Source organism: Genypterus blacodes, unplaced genomic scaffold (genome assembly GCF_046128005.1).
Source record: "Genypterus blacodes isolate CSIRO-AG114 ecotype Tasmania unplaced genomic scaffold, CSIRO-AGI_Gbla_v1 ptg000045l_1, whole genome shotgun sequence".
Taxonomy (NCBI): domain Eukaryota; kingdom Metazoa; phylum Chordata; class Actinopteri; order Ophidiiformes; family Ophidiidae; genus Genypterus; species Genypterus blacodes.
The window spans coordinates 166,798-186,821 of NW_027466858.1; the positions used below are offsets into that span (position 1 = coordinate 166,798).

General features: G+C 42.1%; 5 protein-coding genes and 1 non-coding gene across 8 annotated transcripts in view; 2 read left to right on the forward strand and 4 right to left on the reverse strand.

Moving 5' to 3' along the window:
- The window catches only part of dmrt2a (doublesex and mab-3 related transcription factor 2a), a 79,898-nt gene that overhangs the window by 41,499 nt on the left and 18,375 nt on the right, over positions 1-20,024 (forward strand). The window lies entirely within an intron of this gene.
- Positions 984-1,058, reverse strand: trnan-guu (transfer RNA asparagine (anticodon GUU)). Its single transcript has one exon. It is a non-coding gene; the product is annotated as a tRNA-Asn (tRNA).
- fam151b (family with sequence similarity 151 member B) lies at positions 1,966-4,892 on the forward strand. 2 transcript variants are annotated; one of them, XM_076149315.1, is made up of 6 exons: positions 1,966-2,124; positions 2,217-2,330; positions 2,710-2,869; positions 2,981-3,198; positions 3,360-3,495; positions 3,709-4,892. In XM_076149315.1, the coding sequence occupies exons 1-6, from the start codon at positions 2,040-2,042 to the stop codon at positions 3,860-3,862; spliced, it is 867 nt and encodes a 288-aa protein (XP_076005430.1). In that variant the 5' UTR covers positions 1,966-2,039; the 3' UTR covers positions 3,863-4,892. The 2 variants fall into 2 exon arrangements, with proteins under 2 accessions (XP_076005430.1, XP_076005432.1); XM_076149317.1 differs by having other exon boundaries at positions 1,998-2,124; positions 2,222-2,330; positions 3,709-4,891.
- ankrd34bb (ankyrin repeat domain 34Bb) lies at positions 5,124-7,306 on the reverse strand. The gene is made up of 2 exons (XM_076149318.1): positions 6,970-7,306; positions 5,124-6,862 (listed from the first exon to the last, which is right to left on the reverse strand). The coding sequence occupies exons 1-2, from the start codon at positions 7,170-7,172 to the stop codon at positions 5,443-5,445; spliced, it is 1,623 nt and encodes a 540-aa protein (XP_076005433.1). The 5' UTR covers positions 7,173-7,306; the 3' UTR covers positions 5,124-5,442.
- dhfr (dihydrofolate reductase) lies at positions 10,277-12,084 on the reverse strand. Its single transcript, XM_076149531.1, has 6 exons — positions 11,895-12,084; positions 11,742-11,791; positions 11,266-11,371; positions 11,005-11,128; positions 10,702-10,817; positions 10,277-10,562 (listed from the first exon to the last, which is right to left on the reverse strand). Exons 1-6 carry the CDS (start codon positions 11,984-11,986, stop codon positions 10,451-10,453), a joined length of 600 nt encoding a protein of 199 aa, XP_076005646.1. The 5' UTR covers positions 11,987-12,084; the 3' UTR covers positions 10,277-10,450.
- Positions 12,728-19,262, reverse strand: gtf2h2 (general transcription factor IIH, polypeptide 2). 2 transcript variants are annotated; one of them, XM_076149529.1, is made up of 15 exons: positions 19,224-19,262; positions 18,665-18,782; positions 18,493-18,570; positions 18,205-18,241; positions 17,959-18,045; positions 17,817-17,867; positions 17,231-17,285; positions 16,245-16,350; positions 15,899-15,989; positions 15,262-15,457; positions 14,241-14,304; positions 13,849-13,955; positions 13,487-13,589; positions 13,338-13,377; positions 12,728-13,219 (listed from the first exon to the last, which is right to left on the reverse strand). In XM_076149529.1, the coding sequence occupies exons 2-15, from the start codon at positions 18,718-18,720 to the stop codon at positions 13,109-13,111; spliced, it is 1,182 nt and encodes a 393-aa protein (XP_076005644.1). In that variant the 5' UTR covers positions 18,721-18,782; positions 19,224-19,262; the 3' UTR covers positions 12,728-13,108. The 2 variants fall into 2 exon arrangements, with proteins under 2 accessions (XP_076005644.1, XP_076005645.1); XM_076149530.1 differs by lacking the exon at positions 19,224-19,262 and adding an exon at positions 19,136-19,209.

Consider the following 20,024-nt stretch of genomic DNA (forward strand, 5'->3'; position numbering starts at 1 on the left):
AGGAACAACCTATCAATGCATTATTTAAGTGTTTTTATAAGGCTTGTTGTTTTGTAATACTTACCATCAAGTGTTGCAAAGTCTTCAGACATTTCCCAAAATTGATTCCTTTGTCTTACTTGCTACCAAAATACCTGAAAATAAAATAAAACTTATTACATATATATTATAATGTAGGCATAAACAAAGTGATAGTCATTTTATAAAATATCTCTTACCTCTTTAAAAACCAGCTTCAGTTATCCATGTTCCCTCTTTATTGGGAAATTAAATAAAGTAAGAATGGGATTTATCAAAGAAAACAAGGAGGAATTTTACATTTTATTTGCATCAGTAATATTGCTCAATTGTTTCCCCATTCATTAAAAAGATGGAATGGAATGGAGAGTGAATCAAATGTCATGCCTGTGACTCGCCTACGGAGGTTTTCAAGGTCAGTGGAAGCCACAACCACTAACCTTTTCACTGCCAAATGACTGTGGGTCAGTCTTTCCTGGCTCTGGCAATTTGAAGAGGGTGGTGGCTTCAACCGCTAAGTTAATTAGGGTTTGTTTATTTGGGTAAAATTTACATCATGGAAACAAACAAACAAAAAAGAAATGTTGAGGGGAAGTTAAGATCAAAGTTTAAATTTAGACATAGATAGATAGATAGATAGATAGATAGATAGATAGATAGATAGATAGATAGATAGATAGATAGATAGATAGATAGATAGATAGATAGATAGATAGATAGGTAGGTAGGTAGGTAGGTAGGTAGGTAGTATTAAATCCTCAGAGTAGAGTCCAGTCTGTTGAAAAAATTGTTATCCACTGCTGCCACCCTGTGTTCACCTGTATAAACAAGATAAAATCTACATCACATATATGCTGATATGAACTCTTTGTATATATAATAATAGATGATAAATAAAGGGTTCTATAAGATTAGCTGAGACCACTTTATTCATCAGGAGTGAAAATGTTAGAATTAGATGGATCCGTCCCTGGGTGGGCTCGAACCACCAATCTTTCGGTTAACAGCCGAACGCGCTAACCAGATTGCGCCACAGAGACGTAGTGAATACTAAAAACTTCTCCACAATTTGATCAAGACCCTGACCTGGACCATGGGACATCGACATGGGATATTAATTGCAGTACACAAACAATAATTATTTCTTTTATTATTTTCCTTCCTACACACACACACACACACACACACACACACTTTTCTACACAAATACAACAAGCCAATATTGACATTCACTTTTCCCTGAGACGAATTAACCTCAGCACGACTGCACTAACCTAATATCAGTTTTTTTTTATCCGTAGTATATTTTAATTGAAGAAAAAAGGCCTTTTTATCTATTTAATTTATCATTATTTATAATTACTAATGCATAAAAATGGCAGACGGAACTACTTTTCAGCAACTCTAAGACCGTGTCGGTATGAACAACAAACCGCATTTTTATCCAAATTTAAACTCTTTTGCATCCTGACAAAGAAGAAGCGGCCGTCATTGGACACCCGCGATGCAAAGCGCGAGAGATCTGGCTGAAGCAAACCGACGTAAAGTTGCATCCACACTGTTGTGATTCAACGTTTGTTTGCTCAGGTTTGCCCCGTTAAACTATTAAAATAGTTTCGTGTACTGCACTTGTTGAAATTGTTAGTGAGCAATCATCGATTTTATAAAATTAAAAAAGGAAATATGGGATTTCCTTTTCAACCTGCTGACTTGAAATGCATCCATATTTGTCGTGGTGCTGTTTTCTTTCTAAAATGTTGAATCTCTGTTAAGTCGCAAACGATATTCTCACACAATATTTTTGTGGGAGTTGTGGATATAGAGATCAGGAAGAGACTGTTGTTTTTAATCGTTTTTGATAGAGCTATATTCGCCAGTTCACATGTCCGTCCAGGAGGTGGCGGTAGAGCACTGTAAAGTTGTTTGACAACAGGAAGACGACAAGAAGAAGGAAGACGAACGCACTTTGATTGGCTTGTGAATGGAGTTAGCGCCATCGTGTTTACTGACGTCTGTAAACTATGAGCAGGAGCCTCTGTAACAGGCGCAGGAGTGCCTTTATTTTCTTAGGAGCTATTCTGGTTTACGTTGTTTTGATTGTAAAAGGTAAGACAGTATAGCGACCCGTATCTGATCGTCTATATACAGTGCGTAAAGCTGGGCAGCTGTGTTTGTTTGGGTGTGTGTTCTGTTCGCAGAGAAGATGTGTAAGCACACGCTGCAGTTTTTCCTGCTGGAGCGGAGGGACGCGGCTCTTATCAGGTGGGCCCACGCTGTGAACAGCAGGAGAAAACTGGTGGATGCTCTCACAGGTACACACACACACACACACACACACACACACACACACACACACACACACACACACACACCAATCAAGTACCAAAGTATCTGTTGGACCATGAATGCACCCCTGGCTCACTGGTGGTGACAACCCACGTTCTCATTTTTCATCATTGTTTTGTAATGCAAATGGGAGGCAGTAGCTCAGTGGGTAGAGCTTCCGCTCCGGTTCGAGTCCATGCCGAAGGTGCCCCTGAGCAAGGCACCGAAGCCTCAATTGCTCCCCCCTCTGCGAAGGGTGGTAATGTAATGTAAGTCGCTTTGGATAAAAGCGTCTGCTAAATGATCGTAATATAATGTAATGTAATGTTCATTTATAACAATACACAACACTCTTACACCACTCAGGACCCACTCATATGCTTGAGGCTGACATCATATTGAGAGGTCACGACCCCACGGAGCCGATCATGGCACACCCGCCCGCCACAGACAGTGACATTACCCTGCAGCAGTGGCTTGAAGGAGTCAGGGGTCACAGCAAGGGTATCAAACTAGACTTCAAAAGGTGAGAACATCTTCATCTTCATCATCTGTAACCTCCTTCTTTTACCTGGGTCAGTGATGTGAGCCCCTCCTCCTCCTCCTCCTCCTCCTGCTGCTGCTTGTCTCCCTGTAGCCTTGACGCAGTGGCGCCCTCTCTGGTGTTGCTGAAGGCGGTGCTGGATGAGTGCAGCTGCCCCGTTTGGATCAATGCAGATGTCCTCCCTGGTCCTGGGGGAAAGAACGCTCCTCTGGACACTCAGGCTTTCTTGGCTGCTCTCCAGAATGCTTCCCGTCATGCTGTGCTCTCTCTTGGCTGGACTACATGGTGGACGGCCGGGGCAGATAACCCAGGTGATTAGATAGATAGATAGATTACACATCAGTACCAGTTACATGCATAGGTTTTTATATAGGACTGTATATAAATCATTGTGTATATATTTTCTTTCCAAGGCTCTCTCTAAACTGATGGACAGAACAATGTTCCAACCGATGTCGTCTCTCTTCCACAGGTTACAGTTGGGACATGGTGCATGAGATGGAGCAGATATGTAGGAACCTCAGCCAGTCGGTCACGTTCCCAGTGAGAGCAGCGCTCCTGCCTCAGTCCCTACCTCAACTCAAATGGCTGCTGCAACAGTCAGACAGGTAGAACAGCAACTAATTTGAAGTTTCAAAGTTAGAAATGTAAAGTTCTATGAATACTTATCAAAGAAAAACGTCTCTTGGAATATCACTGCAATCGTGTGTGTGTGTGTGTGTGTGTGTGTGTGTGTGTGTGTGTGTGTGTGTGTGTGTGTGTGTGTGTGTGTGTGTGTGTGTGTGTGTGTGTGTGTGTGTGTGTGTGTGTGTGTTCTATAGGTACACTCTTACAGTGTGGACTGGCCAGAACGACACCTTTCGAGTAGAGGACCTCCTGCAGTGCAGAAAAGAATTTGACATCAGCAGGATCTATTATGATCTACCAGAGAGTCAAAGGGAACAGATCGCTGCGACGTTGGAAGACCATCATTAAAGTCAATCATTCATCACTAAATCACTAAGAACAACAACTCCCTCTTCCCCCCCTTCCACTGTGTGTTTACATAATGGTCTATGGACCTGGTAAGTCAATGCTTACCACACAGTCAACATACATTTTTAAACATATGAAGTTATTGAATTACTGGGACCTTGTTTATTGAAGGTGACAGTATGATACAGATGAAGCAAGAATGATGTTGAATTTAGCAGTGAAGCCTTTGGCCATGATTCTATGCAACATTGCAGTGTATTTAGAATGCATTCAATAGTCAAGGATGTACAATTTTTCCTCCAGTGCTATAAAAAGCAAAGAAAAAGCTCTGAAAATGTCATTCCAGTAGTCATGGAAACTATTTTGTATTGTGCAATAAGACATCTTTTAGATAAAGTTGCTCAGGGTTTTCATATGTATGATTTTAAACATACATACATAGGGTATTATACATTTGTTGCTTTGTAAGGATTATTGTGTTTGTATCTACACACCCTCTCGTACTCTGATCCTCTTCTGCTATCCGACTCGTTTCCTCCATGGGCTCCAGAGCTTTCAGCTGTTTTGCCCTGCAACTTTGAAATTCTCTCCTACTAGATCATTTTTACACAAGTGCACAAGTGTTTAAAAACCAACACAAATACAACACAACCATTTTTTTCTTGTATGCTTGCTTAACCAGTTAAATAAAGCTAAACATCGGCTTTAAGAACAACTTTTTTCAATATTTACAGAGAACACAAAGACACACGCGTGCCAGTCGAACGTCCATGTAACTGTAGCTTCAGAAAGTGCCATAGAACAGAACAGGTGACTAAACTGTGACAACCTGGCTTCACTTGCATCACTCTGGTACAGAACACAATTATTCATCAGATATAAGGTTATTATTCACCACCTGTCACGGTCTCTTCTCTCCTTCTGCATCTAGTCCACATGTGAATCATTTGGTTGGTAGGAATCATTCATATTTTCCTTTTCCTATTTCTTTTCTCTCCAAAATGTCTCATAACTCCATGCTCTCTGTCATGTCAAATGCTTTTTTCCAATAAAAATATTCAACAACAAAGAAGAAAGTGCCATGTAAAGAAAATGATTACAACGCACCATGTCAATATAGTGTACAGCAGCACGTCTACATGCACTTTAAAACTTCAATAAGACTGTGATTAAGGCAATAAATCAGTCTCTTTTTTTGGGGTCAAACCTCGTATACACACTGATCGACAATAGCTGCAGTATGCTTACACCAAACAACAGTGATGGACCGATAATAAGCTTGTAAAGGTCTAATGTGGAGTCTGCCTCCTTCACATGCATCTCCTCAATGGGAGGAGTCTCTTCACACTGCGATTATGCAATATGTCTGTACTGTATACTCAGACATGCATGTATACAGCTTCCTCACATTGTTTGTCTTCATCGTGGTATTGGGGACCTGTAAACGCAAAGGCTCACCTTGACAACACCTTAAAGAGCAAATAGTCATGCTGTATTATAGGCTGTCTAGAAATGAAGTTACAGGTACAATGCAAGATACTGGCAGTAGCACAGGGATGTTCTTGCAGTACCTCTCCCTTCTACTGACCAAATGTTTCCTCGAACATGGCCAGTTGATTTATCTGCTCACTTTGCATTGAGTGGCGTCTCCACAGCATTTTCTTGTCTTTAATATCCCTTAGAAAATGAGTAGCACTGGGTAGAGAAGGCTTTGACCCTGTAAGAACTCCATTTAGAGTCTTGCTTCTTCCATTTAGGAGGTAGGAAGAAGCAGGACTGACACCAATGTCTGGTATAGGGGCGTGTGGATTCAGTGGAGGCAGGTATCCTGGTCGAGTGTGGGAGATGTGATCCAAAAGAAGAGCCCCCGATCCTCTGCGGTCCAGCACAGCAGCGTTCCGTCTATGCTTGAAGCTCTCCAGGGATTCTCTGGAGCCACACAGAGTGGAGGACTTGCTGTTGGAAAGTTTGGACCTTTCTTCTCCTTCAGCTTTAGCTTCAACTCCAGCACTGGAGCTAGGGTAGGAGCTGCCAAACTGTGGCAGCTGGGAGTCGGAGCTGTAGTGGTCCAGACCAATATTTCGCCATGCAACTATGTTCTGCAGACTGGAAACATTCATTTGCGGGAGAAAGTCAGAAGAATCCTCCACTACAGCGGTGGATTCATGGGGAAATGGGAGACTTCCATTTTGATACCAGTTTGGGTGTGAAGAAGAATGTGCTGAACTTGTAGCACTGTCATATGACATCTTTCTCCCAAGGCTTCTCCTACCACGTCTAGCAAAGCTGTTTATACCTGACATGTTCTCCTGTGCAGTCAGAAGCTCAGTTGCATCTTTCACATCAATGCTGGGGTCACTTGAGACAGGTGGAGGTCTTCCAAGGGAGGCAAGACCGCTAACTCTGAAGCACAATTCCGACTCTGGTGTGATGTCCACCACCTCTGTCAGAGAGGAAGACCTACTCTGTTGAAGGAGTTTATCCATAAAAGGAATTCGGAACGCACTGAGATGTTGAATTGCAGAAGCTGGTCGAGATGTGGTTAGACCAGCTCCCGAGCCTGAAGTCTCAGGATCCCTATGGCCAAAAAGGGGGCTACCAGATGGGGGAGAAGCACTGCCTGAAGGTCCCTGTGGTGGACTTTGTAGGTGGGTCTCACATGGAGGCAGACATTTGTCAACATCGGATGGTGGGGGCACATTGAGGTACTGCTTGGTCAATTGATGGCCAGATAGTAGTTTGTTTGTGGTGATGATGATAACCTCCTTACCCTTTGCCTTACAGGCATCCAGGAGGACACTCAGGACCTCCTTGTTACCTGAACTGACTGCGTAAACCAGTGCTGATAAACCTGCCTGATCCTCCAGAGTTGGATCAGCACCACTGCTCAGCAGGAGTGACAGAATTTCAGGTCCAGCCTGCTCAAGGCATGCATGCATCAAAGCTGTCTTCCCTGTCTTGTCTTGGATATTTGGATCAGCACCATTTTCCAGGAGATACCTAGTGGGAGTGTAAATTCCATAGATTATAACCAGGAAATCCTGAAGCAAAACTGTTCATCAATGACAATACTGTGTATGTTTGTCACTGATATTATTCAGACGTACCGAACTATCTTGTGCTTGGGTACACTCTGTACGTCTGTGTGATGGCTCTTGCAGGCTACCATTAGCGGTGTCTCCCCTTGGTCATTACTCTCGTTAATGTAGGCCCCTCCCTCCAGAAGCAGCCGGGTGAGGCGCAGGCGGCTCAGATAGACGGCCTTCAGCAGGGATTTGCCATCTGTTTGCACCTCGGTTGACTTACCCATTATCGGAATGTTTGCAAACGGTCTCCAAAGGAATGTCAGTGTCCAAGGCCCTGCTGTCCTTAACGCCTGCAAGACGATGTATGAAGAGAAACGGTTAAACAGCAGTCTATCTGATGGGCTGCAGCTGGCATGGCTCCTTAAAGATTTTGTCAGTGACCTCCAAATCAAACTTAATTACCAGCTTACCTCTTTTAGCATTTAGCATCGAAAGACGCATAACTATGGTATGTCCTCAATTCGATTTTCCATTTTTCGGTAAGCTGTTCACCTCACGTGTCAATGACTAATAAATCTGATAGATGAGCCGATTTGATTTAAAAGGACAGTTGTGATCTGATCTCACACTGTGGTACAGGGCCTCTTCCTCAAGCATCATCAGTCAACCCGGTAAGATTGAGTTTGGGAGGACCTGTGTGTGTGAAGAGCAGCAGGTTTGAGCTTGTTAGCAGCCTTCTCTGCAGGGATGACATTCAAACCTCCATCACTGCAGCTTTGAGAGGTCAAGCCTTCACTGAGCACTGACGGAATAACTAATGAAAGAAAAATGTCATTCCGCAACAATTTATCACTCAGCAAGGACAGGATTTACAGGAGAGCAACTTATGAGTGCATACTCAATAGATTCAGATGTGTTTAAGAAAAGCCTTTTGTTTATATGCTAATGGAGTTGAAAACCCTTAAGTAGAGTTTCTGCTAATTGTGAATCATCTGTGGTTGTTCCATTTATGTATTATTCTTATTCTTATTAGTAGTAGCATTGTTAGAATGATCTATTATTGAAGTATAATATCATTGTTCTTATTGTACTTTAGTGTGGTCTATCAGACCTTGGGAGTGAATGGGTTCAGTTTGGCTGCTAGGCAAGATTGAGTGAGAATAGAATTGCAACAATGTCATCACTGGTGTATTTTGTGTGAAATCATTGATAAAGTATTAAGACATTTAAGTAACTGTAAATAAACAACCATTAATTAATTTAATTTCATCTCTTTTCTTCATCATATTGTGAATCTCAGTCAGTAATGTTGACTCCTGTGACCCTGAGTGAAGGCAAAGTAAACCTATAGGTGCACCATAGTGTATTATATATAATGTGACGGTGAAGAGCTGAATCAACAGCTCACTGATGGTGTCAACAAAATGTGCAAAGCACAAGCTTTACAAAGATGAGACGGCTGATGCATTGGATTGCATTGGTCTGTGTAACACAGCCTCCCACGAGTCTACAAGGCCAAACACAGTGAAGCTGTGTTCCATCCTATTCACAGGCAGCACTGCAATATGCTCTATTCACACACTCTTCATCGACTGATGACACCAGCACAGCATTGATTTCACCACATAAAGTCCACCGTCAGGAGTTTATAGACACATGTATGATACTGAACAATAAAAATACTAAATCCTTTTAACATATGTTCTTATAGACTGTGTACAAGTTTCTGTCCTAATATATATTTTTGCTTCACAGTTAAATAGTAAAAACTGATATCCTGTGGTCCTTTTGATGCTATATAGATTCTTGTCAGGTTGTCACATACAGATAGAACCTTTGCTCTACATCCTATGAGCACTTCTACCCTGTGAAAGTAGCCAGAATGTTCAGTAGTGTGCAGTGTGAAGTAATAAACCACATACCTGATTATGTCATTGTACAATGTGGAAGCTGATGTGGTCTGATGTCCCAGAGCAGGAGAAAGCAGTCATCTGTGCAGAGAAATGACTGACTGACTGACTGACTGGCTGGCTGGCTGGCTGACTGGTGAAGGGAGGGATTGAAAAGTGGAGAAATATCAGATGAAAGTGAAAGGCCAGCCAATGGCAGAGGAGCAGCAGGGAGCATGCAGCCAATCGCACCTCGTCCAGAACAATATGCTTTGAGAGACGATGTGCGCAGGTAGGAATCATTTCCTTTCACCTTCAGCTGCTCCCACTCTTCACGACAGTACAACTGCCATCGTCACCGGAACTGACAAGGGGGAGATTGATGAAGCTTCATACACCATCATCATGCTCAGACAAAAACTACGGACACTAATTTCCCATATGAATGTATTTGTGTTTCATTTATAATTAGATCTATATACTAACATCATTAGATTTTCACTGAAGCCCAACTTTCTTTTAAACATGTTACTTTTCATCTTTCTTAGTTGAATTTACTGCTCGAGAGAAACTCTTGGGTAGAACTTTGTTGTTTTATAATATATCTATCTGTATTTTACTCCTGTTTGTTGTCTTAGTGTTTAATGTTAGTTTGGTTTATTTTGTAATTTCATTTTGTGCTTATTTGACCTCTGTGCTTGAAAGGTGCTATATAAATAAACTTACTTACTAATCAATAATAACACTTAAGTCACTGCAGCTTTCAGTACATCCAGCAATGTGTCCAAGTCAATGTGGTTTCCAGCGTGCAAGTCTTGCCTGCCCTGGAGGGAGCATATTGTCTGCAGTGTGAAATAAATGATCTGTAATGTTTAGCATGAGAGAAAAGTATATTATAGCCACTGGAAAGCGTCTGTTTGTTTACCACAGTCACAGCAGAGAGGGAAAGAGTGAATGTCTGCTCCTTTAAATCTCCACAGCAACAAGTTCATCTGTGGAGTGCTTCATCAAACGGAGCCGAGGGCTCTAATGGGCTGAAATGAGCCCGGGGTAAGTAAACATGAACAGCAGAGATGCACGTCTGTATTGCAGCATCAGTTTCTATACTCTCTCTACTTCTATACTTCTCGTCCATATTGGAAATCTTAAGTGGCATAAAATAGTGTTTCCTATACGGGATACTTGTATTCTATGGGGTACTTGAACTTCTAAAAACCTTCATGTATACAGAAGAGGAAGAAACCAAAGAGATTCCCTCTCCACGAAAATCTAGCTATCATGAATATAGCAATTTTTTTTTAAATTCTTGATTAGCTCTTCCATTTGTGCTTCTATTCCTCCTCTTGTCAACAATGGTACGTGCCAAACACTATCAAAACATGTGTGCATCATCAGTGAGCGGCCAGAGGGTGGCGTTCAAACATCTGTGAAATTTGGGCCAATTATAGCAGGTGCATGCATCAGAAGTAAGAAATACAATCTTTGGCTCTTTCTGCTGTCTTAGTATTACTGAATGAGGTTTATTTCAAAGTTTGATCAGGTATGACATCGCCAGTATGGAAGCTAAAGCCGAACACAAATACAATGAATGACTTGCTGTAAATGCCATTGAGTATTACTATCTCTAATGCAACTGAAGGATATAAGCATTTAAACAACCATCTGTGAGCGTTTCACAGAGACCTGTTCTGTGTTGTTGTATTGATCGGATCGATGCTCTCATACACTTCAAACTTGTACTGAATCCCACACTCCTCCTGGACGTCCAGACACACTCCTGGAAACCTTTGGAGACAAACAAGACACAAGTTTACTTTTGAATTTCATAATGTAGATCTACAGGAACACACTCAGCAAAATCTGAAGTATCACTGTTGGATTTGTAGAGTTCTAAAGCTGTTGTGAGGATGTGCTGTGATCTTACTCCAGCAGGAGGCTGTATTTTTCTGGGTTGATGTCAGGGAGGAAGGTGTCACATTCAAACTGCTTCAGGATGCGCGTGACAAACAGTCTTTTGGTGCCCGGTCTCTCCATCAGCTCCTAAGGAGCCCAGATCAATCAAAACAATTAGGAAAAGAGGAAATGTGTGTCAGCCAGAAATGCTAAAATGCACTTTAAGCTCATTCTGAAAATTTTTGGGAGGACAAGTGGAGTAAATGTAAACAGGTAAATGATTCCGTTACACAACATTCCAAATCTTGTGTGGACAGTGGGGGACACTAGGTACCTTGTATATGGAGCTGCCTCCTATGACCCAGACCTGGTCAGCCTGGTCCGCCAGCTCGGTGTCCACCAGCCTGAGAGCTGAGCTGAAGTCTGCAGCCAGGTGGTGAGCTCCTGCAGGAGGCGTCCTGAGATGAGAATACAAAGAAACCACACGTTCACACAATTACACATCCTCTAAATCCATGAAAATACATTACAAGTTGTGTTATATAGACAATGGACCACTAAATCACAGATGTAGTGGTCCATCACTGATCCGTACTTGAGCTCCCTGCTGAGGACGATGTTGATTCTGTTGTTGAGCGGTCGGTTCTTCTCTGGGATGGAGAACCACGTCTTTCTCCCCATGATGACCACGTTACGCTTCCCTGCAGGACAGGAAGGTCAGAAAATTCAGTCATTTATGATAACAACAACAAGTCTGGACTACTTTTGCGACACTGTCTTCCTTGCTTAATGTCCTGAATGTTAAAAACACTGTTTTTCAATCTAGAGCCAAATGTCATAGAAAACGTATAAAACAATATTTGTATCGAAACTGATTTCAAATTCAAAAGATTATATTGTTTTATATGTTTATATTATATTATATTATTGTCAGATTGCACGCAGCTTTAGGTTGAATGTATTGTTTTTTTGTTGTACTTTGCCCGCTTCCATCACTGTGAACTCTGTACTGACCCTTGTTAAACACGAAGTCATGCTATGTCACGTTACCATGGTGAATAAGTCACTAACCTTCCACAGCTGGAGTGGCTGTCATCTTCCTGAAGTGCTTAAATTCATTACTGTAAAACAAAGAAAAACCTTTCTTTAACTTTATTGATGTCTGACATTTTATATTACATCTCTCTATTTTATTTTATTTTTTCCTTAAGTCTACCTCCTTACCTAAGTCTGGCCGGATGCCAGGGCAGATTTCCGTTCATGCCGATGCCCAGATCAGGACAAACCGCCACGATGCCGTTTAGTACACGAGACATGTTCGCTTGTAAACACAGAAGATATCTTTCAGATTAACGGCGCTGTGGCTGCCTGCTTCCTGTCAGGCGTTGTTTCCCGCCAGCCCGGACCAAAACAGTTTTCTTCGATTGACTTGTTTCCGCGTGAAAAAGTGACGACTGCCCCTTGCTAGTTTGGGGTGGTACTGCGTTAAACTCCTGCATTTAGTTTTGTGTCTCAGCTGCGTTGCCGTCTTGTATTGAGTGTTATAATGGAGTTCATAGTCACAAGTGTGTTTTCTCTTCATATATGTGCTATGTCAAAACAAAGGTTTAACATTTTCACCTTCCCAACATGCAGCACATTTTAAAATTTCCTTCTCTGTGATCATAAATCTTAAATCTTAAATCATGAAAATATTGGAATCTGGTGACCAGTCATAACATAAAGCTTCATCCCTCCATAAAGCAGCTGCCATAGCAACAGGCACAGTGCCCCTATCAGCTATCAGCTGCTTTGTTCCACTTCACTCCACTTACCACGTATGTGATGAGTGTGACAATTAGGTCCAAGGAAACATTTCAATGAGGTTATTTTGGGGAATGTCCAGGGTCAAGTTCTTTATAGTTGAAGGACCAAGAGGAGATTGCAAGGTTGGCCTGGTTCTATCGAGAGTATAATAATGAACAGGATCATGGCAATGCATCAGAGCAGTTACAAATACCTAATTGCCATAATTCCGTGGACATTACTTGACAAACTTGTATTTCTTCACCCAACTATTGGAATCCCACACTGGAGCTTCGTCCATTTATTACTTTGAGAATTTGAGTTCTCGTGCATTGAAACATTACAAAGGAATGTCTGAATTACTGTAATTGTCATGAAACAAGCTTGACTGTAGTGTCAGCAATCTAGAAACATGAGCATGATCATGGTGACACGTACAAAAAGTTAGAAAAACAGTGTGTGGCAGCTGAGGTGCAGCTCCAGGAGTAGAATGGATCTGAAGCTCAGCACCCGAACGTGGCTGTGTTCTGCTTCACAATAGAGGCTCAACATTCATTCATCTTGAAGCCTTTACATTTCTCCAGTGTGCATCATCACATCATCCATCCCATCTGAGCTGATAGTTTATAAAAGGTCACATCAGTACTTCGCCTTTAAGTGGCGCTCTGACTGTGAATACAGGAGGGACAGCAGTGCAGCGAGTCGTGGATGAAGAGATCACACTCCATACAGAACGCATTGCCGCATGACGGACAGGTGAACACCTGGCGAAAGAAGAGGCAGAGCAGATAAGAGTGTGTGAAGGTGCAGATGTTCAATGCCAACACGTTGTACAGAGACAGTGAGGGGACAGTGAGACAGACAGACAGCTGATGTACTTACACTTTTGTCTTTCAGTTCTCCCTGACAACCTTCACAGAACCTGAAACAAATGAATACAATTATCCCTGGTTTAGAGACGTGACACCACAGTGCCAGTGTGTGTGTGTGTGTGTGTGCGCGTGTGTGTGTGTGTGTGTCCGTTTGTGCACCTGTTTCTGTTCGTCTTCTCCAAAGGTTTTTCGAAAAAGGCTTGCAGGGGGAAGAGGTGGTGGAAGGATCTTGCCAGGTGAGGGGCAGAAACCAGCGTCAAGCCTTGGAGACAAGACACAGGCCAGTCAATACACTTTAATACGTTCAATTCTCTACATTCTGCAACAAAGCAAAGCATTCAAGTTTATACAAGTACATATCTGTGGACAATACAATTCATTTCAATTCAATAGAACTCTATCCATCCCTCACAGACAGCCGACGACTTCACACAGCATGGAGAAAGCATACAGTACATTAGCAGGAATACGATGATCAAAGATGCTTCTCGCCTCACGCTGACGCACACAATGGGACCTACCGCAGACTTTACACTCCACGGGCAGCTCGGTGTACTTGCCCTGGCACTGCGGACAGAAGTAGCCACTAAGAGACAGACCGGAGGAGTCACTGCTGCCTTCTAAATGACTGGAACACACAGAGAGAGAGAGAGAGAGAGAGAGAGAGAGAGAGAGAGAGAGAGAGAGAGAGAGAGAGAGAGAGAGAGAGAGAGAGAGAGAGAGAGAGAGAGAGAGAGAGAGAGAGAGAGAGAGAGAGAGAGAGAGAGAGAGAGAGAGAGAGAGAGAGAGAGAGAGAGAGAGAGAGAGAGAGAGAGAGAGAGAGAGAGATAAAGAAGAGAGGATACACTTTAGGACACAGCCACTGCCCGCTGCCTCCTCCACAAGGTTTACAGGCCAAGTCTGTGCTACTTACGACATACTGAACGAAGGCTTAGCGTCCTGGTCGCTCAGAGAGGAGATGGTGTGCTGGGGGAAACCTGAGGACACACACATAACCATTCAGAAACAATTTCAATTTGTCATCAAAAGCATTACAGCTTATCTCAGTATCTGGAAACATGATCTGTGTAATGTCTCGCTTCCTCTTGAGTCTACATGGGACACTTCTTAGGGAAGCCTGGCAGACGAGACTACATCACTTTGCTCACATGTTTAATTAGAAAACACAGAAATAACAAAGTCAAATGTGGGGTCAGACTCTAAACCTACTTTAATAAACAATAGTGATGTCCGTCGATGTTTTAGTCGTTCACCATTCTCTATCATATTTGACATCATTGAACCTTTTAGAGCTCATTGTTTATGTTTCCTCTATGCAATCTGTTTTTCCATTCTTCTGCTTTGTCACTTTGCATGATCAAAGGATTATTCACTTCATTGAAAGGATTATTCACTTCATTGCCAACAGACAATGCTTCAAAGTTTAACATCCCCTTTTCCCAGCAGGAAACTGGGATGTTAAACTTTAAAGTTGAGTCTTGCTCTTACAATCTGAACCATAAGTAGGTCCTGGGTCCAATCAATGCACCGGGAACGTTTTCAAATTGTTGATTTTATCTTCATGAATGTGTGAGAAGTTAAACAAAACGAGTGCTGCCTGTAGCCCAAATGTCCCCAAAATAGGTTTATCTGGGCTCAATGTATAACTTGAAAACTTATTAAGAGATGAATCTCTATGTTGTGAGCTCTCATTTAAACAAGGTGCCAAAGGGTGTTAGCAACAACCTGAGGAAGCTAGTATGCATAATGGATGTACAGATAATGTGTCCTGCTACAGACGCAAGATGTGAGCAAAGTTTGGCTCAGTGGCTGAATTAAAGGTTGTAGGAAACTCAAAGGTCTGCTATCTTGCTTTCTCTGCTCTCTTTTGTCACATTACCCCGTCACTTCGAAATTTGTTTTATAATATGGGAGGAGGGTGGAAGTGTGCTGACCCATGCGTATCAGAGAGCATTCTGACGTGGAGCTGGCTGGCGGAGGCTTAACGTGGAGCATCAGCAGCTCTTTGAAGTGGCTCTCGTCCAGGATGACATGGTACGACCCGCCCGTCTCCCTGGTGAGCACGGTGCACACCCGCACCTCTGCTGACAGGCCGATCACAGACACACGGATCTTCAGCGTCTTCAGGGTCTTAAGAGTGAAATCACAACAAACAAACAAAAAGACATCACGTGCTGCTGTCTTTTCAGCAGTGACACAGAGTAACCCTAACATTGGACTGCACAACAGACAACACACAGTTTGCATGCGCACACACTCCAAACAAAAACATACACGTCTGCTAAACACTCATTTGCTTACTGAGCAGCCGGCTGACAGAGAAGGCCAGAGAGTGTGCGAGTGTGTTCTACGTCTGTCTCTATTGAGTTTCATGCTGATACACTGGGATGCACTGCTGAGGACATGTTAGGAGCACTGCTGCTTGTGTATGAGTGTGTGTGTGTGTGTGTGTGTACCCCTGCGTCAATGAAGCTCTAACAGCTGAGAAAGGTTCAGCGACGACCTTCAGAGTGACTGTTGCTCGCTGAAGTATGCAGTGTAGCTGAAGTGCAGTGAAGATGTGAGGTTCACCTTGATCAGTTCATAGATGTTGGCCGGGTCGCACGTGGTGAGACTGCTGAGGACGATCAGGACCTCTCGGCTGGTGTGTCCGGGCATGTGCCTTCATACAAATAACACCACAGGATGAGGGACATTCGATGATCATAGAGCCGTCTCACACACACATACACACACACACACACACACACACACACACACACACACACACACACACACACACACACACACACACACACACACACACACACACACACACACACACACACACACACACACACACACACACACACACACACACACACACACACACACACACACACACACACACACACACACACACGTCAGCAGGACCTACTTGAGCGTCTGTATGGCCAGACTGAGTGAGTTGTAGATGGAAGGTTCTCCCAGACAGACCGTGTCCACCGCTTTCTTCAGGGCAGCCGTGTGCTTCTTCGGGTTTCCTAGTGGTGAAGCACAACATGTGGACATTAAGATCACTTCATCTAACTACATTACTTTGCTTTTGTTCATATTTTGGTAAATTTTGTTAATTTTCTAATATAATTATGTGACCCAGAACTTAAGTTGTTATTTATAGCTCCTTAACTTAAGGCACTTTTCTTCCATCTGTTCTTAACAACTTGAGGCCGATTTCCAAGCTTCTATTTTTATCAAAGGGTTTCAGAAAAAGTGGTTTCTTTGAGCTTTTATGCGTCATCATAACATCTTTGAGACGTATCACAGAAACTGCCCACCTCAAGGTAACCGATGACAACAGACAGGGGAGAGAGTGCAATATGCATTCTTTTAGATTTACTGTAAGTGCAGCTTTAGACTCAGTAGATCTTTTATTCTCTTTAGTGTTTGTCTCATTGATCTATATGTATTTTTTTTTTTATCTTGATGATCTTTTATAATCCTTTCTTGTGTGGTTTTGCATATTTTGTCTTCCTGTTTCAACTGGAATTTCCTGTTTGGCTTCGTCTGTCAAACTATCTGTGGAAAAGACGCTGGACAAAATTATGATTGTTTGCTTTTAAATGGATTTTGTTCAATGAGCAGTTTTTTACTGATTCAAAATAAATCTTCAATTGGTTCACTTTTCTTTTACAGGAATCCTCAACTTTTATATTAGTATTATAATATTATTGATATGTTTCAGCAGATAATCAGCAATCATTAACCCTGCATTTGCCTGGAAATTGTAACAATGAATCAAGTGCAGATTTCCACTAAATAAGAATAGTTTTTCCCAAATCAGCTTCCGTCAGTAGGGGGCGCTACAGAGGCATCATTTCCCCTTCAGCTCTCTTATGTAGGCTTGTTTCCTGCAGCGCTCACCTGCCAGGTCAGTCAGCTTCTCAGCTCTTTTATTCTTTGTGGTGATAATTCCCACCTGAAGACACAAACACAATGCACTCAGTCAGGCTGTACAACCACACCCATCTGAAGGGACACACAATACAACCCGCTGACTGAGTTTACACTCAGTGAGAGAGTAAGGGAGGAGGGGGAACTTAATCCCATTAGAATATCCCCTCTTTAACATGAGTCTAATGTAAAAGGAGCACTGCACTTCTGTTACGAAGCTGTGAAACAAGATACTGAATAGACACAAAATGGCTTTCAGTGACCCGCATAACATCGGTTCAATACTTTCTGGCTACTGAGCCCAGAATCCTGTGTCGACCCACTCACACCTCCACCTTCACACTCTCCCAGATGCTTGCTCTGGTCTGAAAGGAGTAAGATTTGACTCTAAGACAACACAGTTCTCTATGATCGTATATTTACAAGCTGGTTAAAAAGTTAAGTTAAGTTAAGAAAGTTAATCAATACAGCATGCATTGAAATCACCTTAAATTGATGTAAGATTACTGTAACAAAAATAATGCATGTAACTCCTATTTACTGAATATGAACACACCTGACTGATAGGGTTTTGGTCAAAGTATTCGTCCACAAAGGCCTCCATCAGCTGAGGAGGAAAGGAGAAGAGAGTTCAGGGCGTTCACAGACTAGAGAGCTGAACACAGGACGCTGTCAGACATCAGACATCAGACCCAAACCTTTAGAGTGGTGGTGAGGCGGTTTGGCCTCAAGTCTTGGTCTTCCATAGTTCTGGAGCAGTCGATCACCACGTAGAGGTGACGCATCTAGAACAGAGAACATCTGTCCTATTATCTGGATGCATTGTGACTGGATCTCAGTTGGCAGATGTGATGCTATTAAAACTTATCCAAAATGTCCTATGTGAGTAGTTTCTATGTGAGTTTTGAATTCCAAGTAGACATGTGAAAGGATGCAGAGCTCACCATTCCTAGCCTCACTTGTCCATGGCTCTCTAATACCCTGAAAGAGAAGCAGCCAGGTTGTGAGAGCAAAACATTGGAGAAACAAGGATTTAATTTGGTTAACAATTAAAAATAATTTGATTTCATGTAATAATAATAAAGATAACGTAAAGAGAAAATTATTATACAATCAACATGCACACGAAAAAGCATCAAATTTATTGGAGGTATTGCATAAGAAACAGAATCTGTACAACTGTAATATGGTTCTGGTTTGGAGCAACTACTAGTTCACACACACACACACACCTTTTCCTTTTGGACTGGAACATGATCTCCTCCACTGTGGCTTTGAGTGACCCAGATTCATCTTCCTTCAGGACTTCCCTGTTGGCGAGCAGATAAAAGCCACATCACTGAGCGGAAGGAAACATGAAACTAAATGAGTGAAAACATCTCTGTCACTTTGTAAGCAGCTCACCATGTCCTCTCATAGCCTCCTTCCCAACGCTTGGCTCGCTCTGGTTCCTCATCCATTGTGGCAGCTGAAGGTAACTCACACTAAGAGCCAAATTACACAAGCTTGAACCCGGTTTATTCTGAAAAAGACACACAAACACACACTCACTCATAACAAAACAACAGTAATGTGAAAATTCTACAACTAATCAGTGTAAACATGCAATTCAATGATGACTACTTTAAAGTGAAGCAATCTGGACAAAACATGACTACAAATGTATTAAACTAAATCGTAACTAGATTAATAAAATGACAAAAATGTGATGAAAAAAAACACCGAGACTTGAGAGAAGAGAGAGAGAGAGAAGTCAGAAACCGCTGTCAGGTTGTTTAGAATGATTAACAAACGCATAAATCTAAATCTAAACCTCTCGAGACATGGAGAGGGAACGCGATAAAATTCAATAATAAACTTAACGTGACTACATACAGGAAATTAAAGTCGGTTCATCTCATTAGAGTCCCGTTATTGACTTAAATGTTGCACACCACACAGAACAACAACAAACCAAACCTACCTTACAGCAGCACAGCCGGGGAAATGCGGTGCAACACAGTTTTCTTCCGGAGAGAAACACTATCCAGGCGAAGGTTCCGCTCAGTTCATATATACTGTAAATTGTTATTCTGATATGTTTTCTACAACTTATTTTCGAATTACTAAAATTCAATACAACAGTTGTTTCTAAATCCTACATAAATGCATCAAAAGTCAGGGACTAAAATTACTAATACAACAATAATGACAATAACATAATAACAAATATCTAAAACATCCTATTGTCCTCCCATTATTGGTGTGCAGTGATATAAACTTTTAATTGATTTAATCATTATTAAATCAAGGAGCATAGTGAGTCTACCTAACCAGACCAGTGTTGTTTTGGGAATCATTAATGTCTTCTCAAACATTCTGTACAGCTATAGTCTAGTAAGTCATTATTGTAACTTTGCTCTGTGCTGTTAAGGCAACACCACAATAATAATGTGGCTTGCAATATTGGGTTAATGGGTTGGGTTATTGGAACCATGTGACAGTATTTTGCAGGTTGTTGTCTATTGCAATAGACACACCTGCCTTTGTGGATCTCAAAGGAGTCATGCATCAACAGTATCACACGCTTTGTCAACACAACTAGCCCTGCTTGAATGTGCTGCAGCTCTGAATGTAAAACAGCCACTTCAGCTGAAAGAAGCTGTCTTAAAGGAACAGCAGTTGTGCAGAAGCCGGAATCAAAGCTATAAAAACCTGAATGTTGGGACAACCTTAGCTGAAATCAGCGCAAAATTAAGTGTTTGGTTCGATGTAACAACACTGC